At 42.1% G+C, this 16,370-nt stretch overlaps 1 protein-coding gene across 3 annotated transcripts in view; it reads left to right on the forward strand.

Annotated features, from left to right (window-relative positions):
* The window catches only part of CRACD (capping protein inhibiting regulator of actin dynamics), a 55,299-nt gene that overhangs the window by 30,307 nt on the left and 8,622 nt on the right, over window positions 1-16,370 (forward strand). For all 3 annotated transcript variants that reach the window (XM_044299451.1, XM_044299444.1, XM_044299455.1), the window contains 3 exons: window positions 2,108-2,176; window positions 2,409-2,582; window positions 6,184-9,178. In XM_044299451.1, coding sequence (XP_044155386.1) covers window positions 2,108-2,176; window positions 2,409-2,582; window positions 6,184-9,178 — 3,238 coding nt within the window. The remainder of the gene's footprint in view (window positions 1-2,107; window positions 2,177-2,408; window positions 2,583-6,183; window positions 9,179-16,370) is intronic.

Below are 16,370 nucleotides of genomic sequence, written 5' to 3' on the forward strand. Positions count from 1 at the left end.
CATCAAGATGTGTACATTTTCTCATGGTATCTCTTTGGCCACTCAAATGAAAGAGAAGAACTATGAAATATTTTCGAGGTGGCACTATTGCCCAACTACCCTATATCGCATGTTCCCCACAGTGACCGATGTGTGTTGGCGTTGGGAAAAAGAGCTGGGCTCAATGTTGCACATCTGGTGGGGACGTTGAATAATTTGCAGTTTTCTGGGAAAGTGATAACTAATACCCTTGAATTGACCTTGTTATCTCTCCCCTCAGTTTTTTTGGCCCAAGTGAAAAAGGTTTTGTTAAGATATTTCCTGACGGCATCTAGAATGGTGATTCCTAAGTGTTGGAAGGATAGGGCTACCCCTCTCTCTGTGAATGGGCCAGTAAACTCCATTATATCATGAGAATGGAGGAATTTCGGGTCAGCCTTTGATAATGTTTATGAATTCCCCTTAACTTCTAGTTATGCTATGAATCTGGAGCAGGTCCTACTAAATTGGCATATGGTGAAATACCCAATCATTCTTCTGAATACATACTCTGCCACCCTTTTTTTCTCTTCTTCCTCCTTTGAACTGTCTTATTATATATAGGCATAGGCCTTTGAGAGTACTTGAGGTAAGTCTTTAATGGCTTGAGAGCCTGTCTAATATTCTTAAAGGGGTTATCTGGGTTAAGAGCTGGACCCGGACATATCCCCTTCTTCACCCAGGCAGCCCCTCTGAGATGAGCATCAGACAACATGCTCCGACACTCTCCTTTGGCTTGTGCTGACTTGCACAGGGAAAAATACTTTTTCTGGACATCCGGTGATGTAGCAGGCTCTCAATGGGTAAACTAGGCAGAAACCTAGCAGATAAGTCTAGTGACGTCACCGGTACTAATGGGCGGGTTTTAGCGCTGCCCTAGCCTGTAAAACGGCTAGGGCAGTGCTACAGGAAACACTGCTAGGCGGAAGCCTCTGTCTAGCAGTGTGCAAATATAAACAAACAGCGCAGGGCAAGGGAGAGCATCGGAGCATAAAATGCTCATATCAGAGGGGCTTCCAGGGTGAAGATGGAGATATGTCCAGGTTCAGCTCTGAACCCGGACAGCCCCTTTTAATGGCTGTTATACTCAGTATCAGCCAGATACTTATATAGCGATTATTTGCTGTTGCACTATAATCAACATTGTGGTCTTAAATTACCCTTATTTTGCCTAATTGTATTTGATTGTTTGTATTTTATCCTTTCACCGATAAAAACATAAAAAGTACTGGAGCAGCAGTGATACCCCCCTGATCTCCCCATTAGCCTGCAAATATGGCTCTGTATGACAGTGGAGAAAACAATGGCTGAGCAGCTATCAGACAGCTCTGAGGATCATGGCCTGCACTTGTCCTGGGAATGTTGGCCAGTCGGTCTGCTTGTACCCATACACATACTTTTTTGGGATCAACCAACATAAGATTATATATTTGTATTTTTTAATTATTATTGTGCTGTAGATTTCGAATGCTGTCCCTTCTTACATTGTGGAGTATATGCTTTAGTGTTACTTTTGACACTTATAGATATATGTAACGTTAGGTGATCATAATAAGTAAGATTTAAGATAACCATGCCGAAGCAGTACAGTTTTGTTGTTGGATCCCATGGATTCTGCCAGCATTCTAATATAGTGTTATATAATGATTTCCCAAATAGTGAGAACAGGAGAAAATGTCCATAAAGAGGAAATGCTATAAAAAATAAAAAAAAATCTGGCGGATCCAGAGGTCCCTGACGGTCATTGGCTGCATTGGTCATGTAGGTGTATTATAGCACATGACCACTGGAAAAAAAAAACAATCAGTGGATTCGGCGGTGTGCTGACTTGTACAGAACAGGTCACTGAAGCCAGTGATTGGCTGCAGTGGTCAAATAGGTGTATGGCACATCAACGCTGCATGAAAGTCAGCAAAGACCACCTGGGACCACCAGAGACGTGGAGGATTTATCAAGCGAGTAATGGTTTATTTTTTGGTATTTTCTCCTTTTTGTTCATTTTTTTCTGATCTGAGAAAAACCCTTTAAACCATTCTTACTTGTTATCTATGAACTGGTAATTTTATGCCGTTTCTTTGTCTTCCATCAGATTCTAGGGTCACCGAGTTCTCATGGCACCAGGAATGCTCCTCAGCCAGAACACAAGACAGAGGAGAAGGTAGTTCTATTTCATTGCCGTACTTTTCTTCTATATATTTCTATAAGTTGGCTATATGCGTTGGGGCCCCACTTAGTAGAGAGAACACAGTGTAGCTGCAGGAAACCTAACTGGAATTACCTGTACCTCTAGTAACAGAAATGTGTGTGCTCGTGTGAGATTTTCTTGATGATGAAAGATAAATATTTCACCATGAGAAGATTTTTTTCCACATCTTTTTTTTGTAATACAGGTCACTCCTGTGAAATCGTCTCGAACAAAAAGACCATCTGGCACAATCGACTCTATAAACTTGGATGTCGTTCCACGATCTGCCGCTTGTTTAGATAATACTGCCGCTAAACACAAACTTTCTGTCAAGCCAAAAAATCAGAGAGTGTCAAAGAAACACAGAGGGATGTCCCAGGTAATGTACCCAGATGTAGTATATAATGGCAATTATCACAAAGGATGGATTTTATATCGTCACTTTTCATTTTGCATCCAAAAACAAGTCTTGAATGTACTGAAGTCACTGCAAGGGGGAGCTCCGTGCATAGAGAGTTTTAGACTTACAATTGAGTTTAATGGTATCTGTATAAATTCCTATGCACAGAGCTCCCCCTTGTGGTGGCTACAGGCTGTTATCGCTAAGATATACTGTGTGAGGAGAAGCAGAGGATTCTAAACTGCATGGGAGAAATTTATCAATACTCATTGACTCATACGAGCGCAGCCTTCTCTGCTCTGTTTACCTGCTCGCCGCAGCAACTTCAGCGGAGGACAGTGTAATTACAACTATGGTGTCCTCATTCACTTCAATGGGATAGCTATGTCCGTTCAAGTTAATACTACAGAGGCGGTGCATAGAAGTGAATGGAGACACCATACATGGTAATTGCACCTGCTCACCACTGCAGTTAAACAGAGCTCGTATGATCGCTGCAGTCTCTTCAAACTGCAGATCGGCAGGGGTCCTAGGTGTCAGATCCCCAACTATCAGATATTGATGACCTAGCCTGAAGATACAACTGCTTCAGGCATTGTGCTTCTTTACTGAAGGAACTCGAGTGCAAAACAATATAGGCAAGACACTGAGCTGGCTTTTCAAGCAGAAGATGATTTCATGCTGAGCAAAGGCCTGAAATAGCTGTCCCTATCTCTCTCAGAAGCCTGATACCCTGGCCAAAGGCTGGTGACCCAAGGCCTATGGCTCAGTCGTCTACAGGATGGCAACCTGGGGTCTGTGGCTCAGCATCCCCATCTCAGTGTCTTCTTCTTGTCACTCATGCAGTCTGGTAAAGTCTCTCCTACTAAGCGCTGGTTCCTATCTGTAGGTCGGCAGAGTCTCTTTTACTAAACACTGGTCTCCATCTTCAGACTGGCAGAGTTTCTCCTTCTAAGCACTTGTCCCTATCTGCAGATAACCAAGGGCTCTAACTGCTCTAGTTAGAATACAGTTTCTAGCTGAACTAAAACTTTCTACTGAGAGGGGGGGAGTGGAGAACCAGAGCCTAAACAGAAACAATGTTACAATTTTAGTCTGTCATAGATTTGTATAGTGCTGTAATGAAAGTCTATGGGAATGAATAATTCATTTTTTTTAAGACATAAACAACAGAGCTAAACTAGACAGTCAGAAAGTCAGTGTGTCTGTTTTTTCCCCTCCAAAACGTGGCATAGGTAGAAAGTCATAAAGTCTCTCAGTATAAGCTGGCTGTGCATTAACCCTTTCCACGGTGCATTGTAGCTACAGTATAGTGCAAATGAACAGGATATATTACAATAAACATAAATGCAGTTCAACAGTAGAAGTGCACACTACAGCACAAATCACAGTGCAAGTTAGTTAACCCTTCAAAGTGCATAGAATGAGTAGTCAGTTGCTGGATTTGCATAGTAGCAATAGGGGCAAATGTCTACGCTCCAGGGCACTACATTAATACATTGAAGGAGATCAAGCACCATTTTTGCACATAGAAGTTGGGTAAAGTGTGGCTTCTTCCACTGCAAATAAGAAAAAAGTAAATTAGTCAGAAATAGGGATGAGCGATCCTGAACGTTAAAAGTTCAGGTTCAGTGTTGGGGTGGTGTAGGAATTATGGATTCAGTTATAGCGTAAAATAATGAAATTCATAGAATGCAAAATGAAAGCCTTTAAGAGGCATTCCTTTTTGATCCGTCATAATAGAAGTCTACGGCCAAGCATAATGGATCCGTCTGGTTTCCTTTATGAAGGTCCTACATAATGGAAACCAGACGGATCCGTTATGCTGCCCATAGACTTCTATTATGACGGATCAAAACGGAATGCCTCTTAAAGGCTTCTGTTTTGCATTCTGAATACAAATTCCGTTATATTCCACTATAACTGAATCCATAATGGAATTCCCTCACCACCTGAACACCAAACCCGAACCTGTAAAGTTCGGGTTCGCTCATCCCTACCTCAGAAATCTTACTTTGGGGACTCTTACTAAGTTTTGCTATGGTGCCCTATGATATCTGTGTACCCCCCTGGTAGGGGCTGTGGACAGCAGAGAAACGTACCTTTAGGGTCATTATGCACACAAATTTGGCACTGATGTTTGTTACCACTATAAGAATGCCAGAATGACCGCTTGCTGCCACCTGCTATTTTTGCCACATTTTCTCATGGTGTTTTTCTGCTATAGAAAAGGTGTTGTTAAAACTCCAAGAGCTGCAGTATGTTGGGTTTTTAAAAGGAAGCAAGAAAGACAAAAAAAGCCACCTAATTAACGAAAACACCAGTAGTGAAAAATACTTGTGTCCTACATTTCATATGTCCCAAAGAGCTTCAGCTAACATCTGGAGCTGACATTCGTACTGCAAAATAACAGCAAAAATTCAAAGGTGCCGGAAAATGCCATAAAAACCTATGTGTGAATATAGCTTTTCAGAGAGAACAGAGGGATACTTACAGGGGTAGTGCCCAGCAGAGTAAAAGTTCAGGTTCACATTGCTGCTAATAATAAAAGCACTGATAAAGGTATGCTTGCCCAGGTCTCCATAGACCCTACCCAGCACTTTCAGTAGTTACCCTTTGGCTGAGTGTACATGTTCAAGGTTTCTGATGCAGTTTTTGCTGTGAAACCCAGGAGTGGATTCAAAAAAACAGGTGAGGTAGTTTCTGTCCTTTATACTTACTCTTCCTATGTGATCCACACTTAGTTTTAGCTTAAACTACATCAGAAAACCTGAACATGGATCTGGCCTTCAGGAGTAAACTTCACAATAATGATCTTGAAAGCAATTATTTCCATTAGGCTAGGCTAACTTTCCAAATAACTTTTCATACTTATTTAATGATGGATTTACAAGGTTCGATTTTCAGGCCATTTACGAGGAACGGATATTTTTAAGAACACTCATTCCTGATAAACGGCCTGTGTAAAGCTGCCACAGATCACCAAGTGGATGAGCAACACACTCGTTCATCGGGTGAAATGATCTTTTGTTCGGACACAGCAGTCATTGTCACCTCAGTCAAGATCTTCTGCCCAGAAACAATGAATCTGTATGAAGATGACTGATAGCAGTAGCTATTGCTCATCCCCATACAGTTGAGGTGATCACTGCATGTAAATGCAGCTCTCCCCCTCCACTGACGCTTCCTTCCTGATAATTGTCTGCTCGTTGACGCAGTGTAAATGCAAATTAACTCCGTCTGACAATATGGAAAGTTTCAGGAGAATGTCAATGGGCAAATAAAATAATTATTCTGTGTGTACAAATCATATAATTTGCCTTCCAATTAACCTCTAGGCTACCTAATCATATTAGATTGATGCTGATAGAGCCTTCTATTTTTGTCTTGACCTACGATCTGCGCACTTGGGGCAATTAATTGGCTAAATTATATTTTTTGATAAGCTGCACCTGGTTGTCTGGCAGCATCTCCTTCTCCTTAGAATTCCTACCCTTTTACCTTATGGTTACTGATAGTCGTCTTAAAAAGTATGCCTTATGTGTATTTTCATTTTCAAACCTTTTAACTTTCTCCACAGGATTGTTACAGCATAGAAGACAACGAACATGAAACTGGACTGAATGTGCATCGATCTCTCAATAAAGCCATGTACCACTCAATGGATATTTCCAATCAGGATATAATTGTGTCTAATTATTTTGAACGAAAAGCCCGTGGATTACAAATTCCTGAGCATACTCAAGTGACCAATAGACAATATGAAGGGGAAAAACATGAGGAGCCAATAACTTTTAAATCTGAAGAAAGTAGACAAATGGATAAAGAAAATAAGTCAGTAGCAGATAAACGTACCACAGAAGAGGAACAAAGAAGACAGAAAATCATTAGGAACATTGAGTTAGATAGGCTCCAGCATAAGTTAAAAGAACAGAAAGAAAATGAAATGAAGGAACAGCGTAGACGCGAAGAAGAGAAAAAACTGCGGGCTGAACAAATTCTGAAAGAATTAGAAGAACACAGAAAACAAGATGAGCAAAGACAACGTGAGGAGGAGAGATGTCTCAAATTAGCAGAAGAACAAAAGACTCGTGAGCAGGAGCAACAGAGAACATTGCAGCAAGCTGAGGAGCAGAAGAAGATTGAGATAGAGCAGCAAATGGAGCAACAGAAAGCTTTTCAGGAAGCTGAGGAACAAAAAAGACGTGAAGTAGAGAAGCAAAACGCCCTTCAGTTAGCAGAGGAACGGAAAATGCGTGAAAAGGAGGAACATAGAGCTCTGCAGGAAGTTGAAGAGCTGAACATACGCAAACTTGAGGAGCAAAGAATGCTTAAGATGGCAGAAGAGCAGAGAAATTGTGAACTGGAGCAACAAAAAGCACTCGAAATTGCAGAAGAAGAGAGAAAGTATGAGATAGAACAGCAGAAAGCAATTCAAATGGCAGAAGAGCAGAGAATGCAAGAACTGGAGCAGCAGAAAACACTTAAGATTACAGAGGAGCAGAGAAAGCATGAACAAGAACACCAGAAAGCACTTCAGATTGCACTGGAGCAGAGAAAGTATGAAATGGAACAAGAAAATGTACTTCAGATAGAAGAACAGAAAAGATCTGAACTGGAGCTGCAGAGGACTTCTCAAATGGCAGAAGGACTGAAGAAACATAAACTGGAACTACAGAGATCTCTTCTTGTTGGAGAGGAGATAAAACATGACTTGGAGGAACATAGGGCAGCTGGGGTGCAGAAAGGGATTGAAGTGGAAGACCAAAAAGCAGTTCGACTAGTGGAGGACAAAAGATTGGTACACGAGGAACCTTTAAAGAATGAATATCCAATTAATGAGGATATTAAGAAGAATGTAGTTGAGGTAAGGCATTCCTCTCCAGATCATGAAAGCAGTATTACAGAAAAACATCTACCTGAAAAGCTGAAAACAGATGAAATAAGTAAAGAAAATGACACAGATTTAAAACAGAGACAAAGTAATGAAGAACTCCGATGGAATGAGCTTGACCAAAGGCAAAGACCATTTACATTTAAGGTCACGTCAGGTGAAAAGCAGATTATATTTGAGAAAGTTAATTTATCTCCAGTTACATTAGTAAAAGAGCAACCAACATGCCCTAAAACACTGGACCCTAAAGAAACTAAAACGAATATTAGTTCACATGTTCTTCCATCCTCGCAGTGCATTCCCCACACTGCAATTTTGGTTACAGGAGCACAACTGTGTGGTACAGCTGTAAACCTTAACCAGATTAAGGACACCGCTTGTAAAACATTGCTTGGACTGACTGAAGAGAGGAAATTAGATCTTGCCGAAACCAAAAATGAAAGAGATATGGGCAATACTAAAAATATCAGCAGTAAAACAAAATATACATCAGAGACATTGGAAAATCAGTCCTTCATGGAAGAATGGGCTTCCATTAGGTCAAAAATATTCAACAAATCTGAAAATGTTGCCATGACCGAAAATAATAAAACTGATCCTTGTGTACCTAGTGATGACTGGATAGGAAAGGGTAAAGATGACTCCCATAACATCTTACGAAAGACAATGTCAGCTAGTGCAAAATTTTCTATAACACCAGCATGGCAGAAATTTCCAGAATCTGCGAAAACCGTTGAGTTTAGTAGTGACACCCCAGCAATGAAATCAAATAAGGAACATATAGGAACAGTGTTACCTGACAACACAGCTGAGAGAAGGCTCACAGAAAGGGCACTGAGTGTCCAAGAAGTGGTGGCAAATAAAATGAAAAGGCAAGCTACGATTGAAGGTGGTGCAGAAGGTTGTATATTTTCTAAAGATCTTCCATCCTTCTTGGTTCCTAACCCACCTCAGTCTCCTCGTCGTAATCATTTAGAAGAACAAACTTCCCTCAATGCACAAATGGCCAACAGTATGAGAAAACCAGATAAATTATTACAAAATTCAGAAGAGAAAATGGCTCCATTTGGAGTCAAACTAAGAAGGACACATTATTCCTTGAGATTTCATTCAGATCCTCAGAATGAACAGAAACGGAAGAAACGATATAGTGCAGGTGACAGCTTTGAAGGTGTTCCTACTCCATTAACTGCAGGAGATGAAACAGAAATAAGGACTTTACCCAACAAAGAATTGTCAGCATCCCCTACTAAATTAAAGAAAGATAGCACGGTTAAATTATTGCTAGATACCTCAAACTATCTATCTGAAAACATTTATAGTACTTTCATTTCTCCACTGACCCCAGGTACAAGTCCTCATTTGTCATCACCTAACAAAGATAGAATAGCTCCTAAGTCGCCCATCATCCAGAAGCCGTCACTTGCTCCTAAACCATCCAGCCCAACTCCACCATCCTCGCCTCTTTCAAAACTGAATAAAACAGATATGAAAGACCCTTATGGGGAAAGTCTGGACAAAACAGAGCAAAGAAGTGTAACAGAGGAAGTTAAAGTAAGCGCAGCTTTTCCATCTTCAAAACATAGTGAAAGTCTTGAGTATGATAGAACAGATAAAGCAAATTTGCCATCAATCCCATGGAGAGAGAAACCAGAAAAAAGACCAGAGAAAACAGGAAGAGGTAATGTGATTACATCTCAAATTCATAACTTTCAATTTTAAATTAATTATCTAATACTGTCCATAGAAGTGGCAACCCTACAGATGATTTCCCCCATGTTTGGTGCAAGTATATATGACAATATGAATAATTCTGAACCTGGTTGACTCTATATTGAAAGGTTATTCTAAAAGACAAGACATTTATGGCATATACTTTCAGGAAAAGCAAGTCCTATGATCCCTATTGTACAATAGAAGCTAGGTAGTGGTGGACACAAATTAGATGAAAGGCAGGGAGAACTAATCCTAAATGTGTGTGGCATTATGACCTGGTCCCCTATGGTTTAATAGATCACCACTATCTACCGAAAGGAATGTGTATGGAAATTGTTATCTCTGTCCTTTGCAATGCATCCTGCACTGGCCCTCACAGGGCTACCGAGTGGAAAAGCACCCCTTTGACCCTTACTTTAGAGGGATTTTATGGTACTTACTCAGGATAGGCCATCAATATTTGATCAGCAGGGGTCTAAAACTTTGCACCCCTGATGATCAGCTGTTCTGTAGAAGTTCCAATGCTGACTGCCTATTAAAGTTAAGTAGCCAGTACTGCAGTAACCAGCATCGTCTACTACACACAACTGATGGAGCTGCAGTTCAGTTGCTGGAGCTACTGCAGAACAGCTGTCCAACTCCTGCCATTCAGATATTCATGGTTTATCTTGAGGACAGGACATCAATATAAATGGACCAGAGAACCCAGGTAATCCTGATAATCCATCCCATACATGTTTCCTCATCAGTAGGAAACTACTGGGTCCATAAAAATAAAGACATATGTATGAGTGGCAACTAGTGGTCACGTGGTTTCAATCATGGGTCAGATTTGGTCTCTGGAGTATGTACTATGCTATCTAGATCTTTATATTTTTGGACTCTTTGTACACTTCTTTAATACCTATTTTCAGCATGTTTTCAAAAGAACAGCATCGCTTTAAAATACATATTTTTCAGAAATAATCACAAACACATAGCCAAATCCAAGCAGAAAGAATGGTCCTTCCATTTTTCTAGAAAGTGTTGTAGGTACTGATAGGACTGTCTTCCTCTACTTCCTAACGTGCTGACATTTAGAGACCTCATGGAAATAGCAGACTGTAACACTACTAGTGAGACTATACTTCTGCTTCGTAAACCCCAAATAACTGGTTTCGTGATGGTGCTAAAACTGTGAATTTATCAAATGAAAGGTATCTGAGTAGTGATGTAATTTGTGTTCGAAAAATGGTACGGGTGAAGTGGACCATATTTATGCAAGCTGAGATATGTATGGCAGATGTGAATAAAAGATTCAGCAATCAGATGCTCCATTCACATACAGCCCCCATTATAAGTCAGTAGGGTCTGTCAGCACTGTTGATATTGCACATGACTGATTCAGCATATCGTTGAGGATTCCACTATAGAAGAAATTCACAAAAAGCTTGAGATGACACAGATGTCTATCTAGTATGCCATAAAGATATGCATATATATTCCATGCATTCTAGCAATGCTTTCATTAAATCTTAAAGGGGTCTTCAGGTTTGCATCAAGATCCTTTAAAACAATGATTTATGAAGGTAGCTATAATTTTGTAATGTATATATATATTTTTTACCTTTATTGCTCCTATCTTCTGTTCTAGGCTATGGTCATATGACCATGTCCATACAGCGCTTTCTTATTTCCTGTGATGCTATGTCCATTCAGAGGCAGTGATAGGGGAGTGTCTTTGTAACTAGCTGGTAGGAGGAGCTATAAACTACCTGGGAGTTGTTAGGGGCGGTGCTGGAGCGAGGGGCAGAGAAAGGAGAAGTGCATCATGGGTTTGGTTGGCTACAGCAACAGGAAGTGTACATACAGGATGGAAACTGTAGTGATTTGAGATAATGAGGAATAAGGTAAGCAACTACATAAGCTTAACATAGTAATCCTGGAAAACTTCTTTAATACTTCAGCATAACAAGACATTTTGGACAACTCCATCCTTCCAACTTTATGGGACTGGTTTGGGGAATACCCTTTTCTGTTCTAGCATGGGTGCGCCCCAGTAGACAAAGCAAGGTCCATAAAGGCATGGATGTGTAAGTTTGACAGCCCACATAGAGCACTGACCTCAACCCCACTGAAAACCTATGGGATGAAGGGGAACCAAGTCCATATTAATGATTATAGAATGGGATGTCATAAGGACTCCTGTAGGTGTAATGTGTAGGTGTCGCAATACTTTTGTCCATATAGTGTATCTATATGAGAATAGGCCTGCCATATACTGAACCCAGAAAGCCACTTTAACCTCCTCCCGTCACACTAACGCCGAAAGGCGTCAATGCTGCGGCGCTCCCAGGTCACACTAACGCCAATAGGCGTCATCTCGCGAGACGCGAGATTTCCTGTGAACGCGCGCACACAGGCGCGCGCGCTCACAGGAACGGAAGGTAAGCGAGTGGATCTCCAGCCTGCCAGCGGCGATCGCTCGCTGGCAGGCTGGAGATCCGAATTTTTTAACCCCTAACAGGTATATTAGACGCTGTTTTCATAACAGCGTCTAATATACCTCCTACCTGGTCCTCTGGTGGTCCCTTTTGTTAGGATCGACCACCAGAGGACTCAGGTAGGTCAGTACAGTCGCACCAAACACCACACTACACCCCCCCCCCCGTCACTTATTAACCCCTTATAAACCCCTGATCACCCATGATCACCCCATATAAACTCCCTGATCACCCCCCTGTCATTGATCACCGCCCTGTCATTGATCACCCCCCTGTCAGGCTCCGTTCAGACGTCCGTATGATTTTTACGGATCCACGGATACATGGATCGGATCCGCAAAAAGCATACGGACGTCTGAATGGAGCCTTACAGGGGGGTGATCAATGACAGGCGGGTGATCACCCATATACACTCCCTGATCACCCCCTGTCATTGATCACTCCCCTGTAAGGCTCCATTCAGACGTCCGCATGCGTTTTGTGGATCCGTAAAAAATCATGCGCATGTCTGATTGGAGCCTTACAGGGGGGGTGATTAGTGACAGGGGGGTGATCACCCTGATTACCCTGATCACCCCCTGTCATTGATAACCCCCCTGTAAGGATCCATTCAGACGTCCGCATGCGTTCTGTGGATCCGATCCATGTATCCATGGATCCGTAAAAAATCATGCGGATGTCTGAATGGAGCCTTACAGGGGGGGTGATCAGTGACAGGGGGGTGATCACCCTGATCACCCCTGTCATTGATAACCCCCCTGTAAGGCTCCATTCAGACGTCCGCATGCGTTTTGTGGATCCGATCCATGTATCCATGGATCCGTAAAAAATCATGCGGATGTCTGAATGGAGCCTTACAGGGGGGGTGATCAGTGACAGGGGGGTGATTACCCTGATCACCCCCTGTCATTGATAACCCCCCTGTAAGGCTCCATTCAGACGTCCGCATGCGTTTTGTGGATCCGATCCATGTATCCATGGATCCGTAAAAAATCATGCGGATGTCTGAATGGAGCCTTACAGGGGGGTGATCAGTGACAGGGGGGTGATTACCCTGATCACCCCCTGTCATTGATAACCCCCCTGTAAGGCTCCATTCAGACGTCCGCATGCGTTTTGTGGATCCGATCCATGTATCCATGGATCCGTAAAAAATCATGCGGATGTCTCAATGAAGCCTTACAGGGGGGGTGATCAGTGACAGGGGGGTGATTACCCTGATCACCCCCTGTCATTGATAACCCCCCTGTAAGGCTCCATTCAGACGTCCGCATGCGTTTTGTGGATCCGATACATGTATCCATGGATCCGTAAAAAATCATGCGGATGTCTGAATGGAGCCTTACAGGGGGGGTGATCAGTGACAGGGGGGTGATCACCCTGATTACCCTGATCACCCCCTGTCATTGATAACCCCCCTGTAAGGCTCCATTCAGACGTCCGCATGTGTTCTGTGGATCCGATACATGTATCCATGGATCCGTAAAAAATCATGCGGATGTCTGAATGGAGCCTTACAGGGGGGGTGATCAGTGACAGGGGGGTGATTACCCTGATCACCCCCTGTCATTGATAACCCCCCTGTAAGGCTCCATTCAGACGTCCGCATGCGTTCTGTGGATCCGATACATGTATCCATGGATCCGTAAAAAATCATGCGGATGTCTGAATGGAGCCTTACAGGGGGGGTGATCAGTGACAGGGGGTGATTACCCTGATCACCCCCTGTCATTGATAACCCCCCTGTAAGGCTCCATTCAGACGTCCGCATGCGTTTTGTGGATCCGATACATGTATCCATGGATCCGTAAAAAATCATGCGGATGTCTGAATGGAGCCTTACAGGGGGGGTGATCAGTGACAGGGGGGTGATCAGGGAGTCTATATGGGTGATCACCCCCCTGTCATTGATCACCCCCCTGTCATTGATCACCCCCCCCCCCCCCCTTGGTAAGGCTCCATTCAGACATTTTTTTTGGCACAAGTTAGCGGAAATTTTTTGTTTGTTTTTGTTTTTGTTTTTTCTTACTAAGTCTCATACTCCACTAACTTGTGTCAAAAAATAAAATCTCACATGGACGCACCATACCCCTCACGGAATCCAAATGCGTAAACATTTTTAGACATTTATATTCCAGACTTCTTCTCACGCTTTAGGGCCCCTAAAAAGCCAGGGCAGTATAAATACCCCACATGTGACCCCATTTCGGAAAGAAGACACCCCAAGGTATTCCGTGAGGGGCATATTGAGTCCATGAAAGATTGAAATTTTTGTCCTAAGTTAGCGGAAAGTGAGACTTTGTGAGAAAAAAACAAAAAAAAATCAATATCCGCTAACTTATGCAAAAAAAAAAATAATTCTAGGAACTCGCCATGCCCCTCATTGAATACCTTGGGGTGTCTTCTTTCCAAAGTGGGGTCACATGTGGGGTATTTATACTGCCCTGGCTTTTTAGGGGCCCGAAAGTGTGAGAAGAAGTCTGGGATCCAAATGTCTAAAAATGCCCTCCTAAAAGGAATTTGGGCCCCTTTGCGCATCTAGGCTGCAAAAAAGTGTCACACATGTGGTATCGCCGTACTCAGGAGAAGTTGGGCAATGTGTTTTGGGGTGTCATTTTACATATACCCATGCTGGGTGAGAGAAATATCTTGGTCAAATGCCAACTTTGTATAAAAAAATGGGAAAAGTTGTCTTTTGCCAAGATATTTCTCTCACCCAGCATGGGTATATGTAAAATGACACCCCAAAACACATTGCCCAACTTCTCCTGAGTACGGCGATACCAGATGTGTCACACTTTTTTGATGCCAAGGTGGGCAAAGGGGCGCATATTCCAAAGTGCACCTTTCGGATTTTACCGGCCATTTTTTACACATTTTGATTGCAAGGTACTTCTTACACATTTGGGCCCCTAAATTGCCAGGGCAGTATAACTACGCCACAAGTGACCCCATTTTGGAAAGAAGACACCCCAAGGTATTCCGTGAGGGGCATGGCGAGTTCCTAGAATTTTTTATTTTTTGTCGCAAGTTAGTGGAATATGAGACTTTGTAAGGAAAAAAGATTAAAAAAAAAAAAATCATCATTTTCCGCTAACTTGTGACAAAAAATAAAAAATTCTAGGAACTCGCCATGCCCCTCACGGAATACCTTGGGGTGTCTTCTTTCCAAAATGGGGTCACTTGTGGCGTAGTTATACTGCCCTGGCAATTTAGGGGCCCAAATGTGTGAGAAGTACCTTGCAATCAAAATGTGTAAAAAATGGCCTGCAAAATCTGAAAGGTGCACTTTGGAATATGTGCCCCTTTGCCCACCTTGGCAGCAAAAAAGTGTGACACATCTGGTATCGCCGTACTCAGGAGAAGTTGGGGAATGTGTTTTGGGGTGTCATTTTACATATACCCATGCTGGGTGAGAGAAATATCTTGGCAAAAGACAACTTTTCCCATTTTTTTATACAAAGTTGGCATTTGACCAAGATATATTTCTCACCCAGCATGGGTATATGTAAAATGACACCCCAAAACACATTCCCCAACTTCTCCTGAGTACGGCGATACCAGATGTGTCACACTTTTTTGCTGCCAAGGTGGGCAAAGGGGCACATATTCCAAAGTGCACCTTTTGGATTTCACCGGTCATTTTTTACACATTTTGATTGCAAAGTTCTTCTCACACATTTGGGCCCCTAAATTGCCAGGGCAGTATAACTACGCCACAAGTGACCCCATTTTGGAAAGAAGACACCCCAAGGTATTCCGTGAGGGGCATGGCAAGTTTTTAGAATTTTTTATTTTTTGTCGCAAGTTAGTGGAATATGAGACTTTGTAAGAAAAAATAAAAAAAATAAAATCATCATCATTTTCCGCTAACTTGTGACAAAAAATAAAAAGTTCTATGAACTCACTATGCCCATCAGCGAATACCTTAGGGTGTCTACTTTCCGAAATGGGGTCATTTGTGGGGGTTTTCTACTGTTTGGGCATTGTAGAACCTCAGGAATCATGACAGGTGCTCAGAAAGTCAGAGCTGTTTCAAAAAGCGGAAATTCACATTTTTGTACCATAGTTTGCAAATGCTATAACTTTTACCCAAACCATTTTTTTTTTTGCCCAAACATTTTTTTTTTATCAAAGACATGTAGAACAATAAATTTGGCGAAAAATGTATATATGGATGTCGTTTTTTTTGCAAAATTTTACAGCTGAAAGTGAAAAATGTCATTTTTTTGCAAAAAAATCGTTAAATTTCAATTAATAACAAAAAAAGTAAAAATGTCAGCGGCAATGAAATACCACCAAATGAAAGCTCTATTAGTGAGAAGAAAAGGAGGTAAAATTCATTTGGGTGGTAAGTTGCATGACCGAGCAATAAACCGCTAAAGTTGTGGAGTGCCGATTTGTAAAAAAGGGCCTGGTCACTAGGGGGGTATAAACCTGTGGTCCTTAAGTGGTTAATAGGGTTGTCCAGTCATTTTTTTATTGATGCATTATTCTCAGGATTGGCCACTAACATCCCACCGGCAGAAGTCCGACACCCCATACCACCAACGATCAACTATTCAGGAGTAGCTCCAGTGCTGGAACTACACAATGTAGTAGACAGAGCTAGTTAGTGCTGCTCCTGTTGAAGTAAATGAGGGCAGCAATGTAGTAACCAGCACTATCCCCTAC

This window comes from Bufo gargarizans, chromosome 1 (genome assembly GCF_014858855.1).
Source record: "Bufo gargarizans isolate SCDJY-AF-19 chromosome 1, ASM1485885v1, whole genome shotgun sequence".
NCBI classification, from domain to species: Eukaryota; Metazoa; Chordata; class Amphibia; order Anura; family Bufonidae; genus Bufo; species Bufo gargarizans.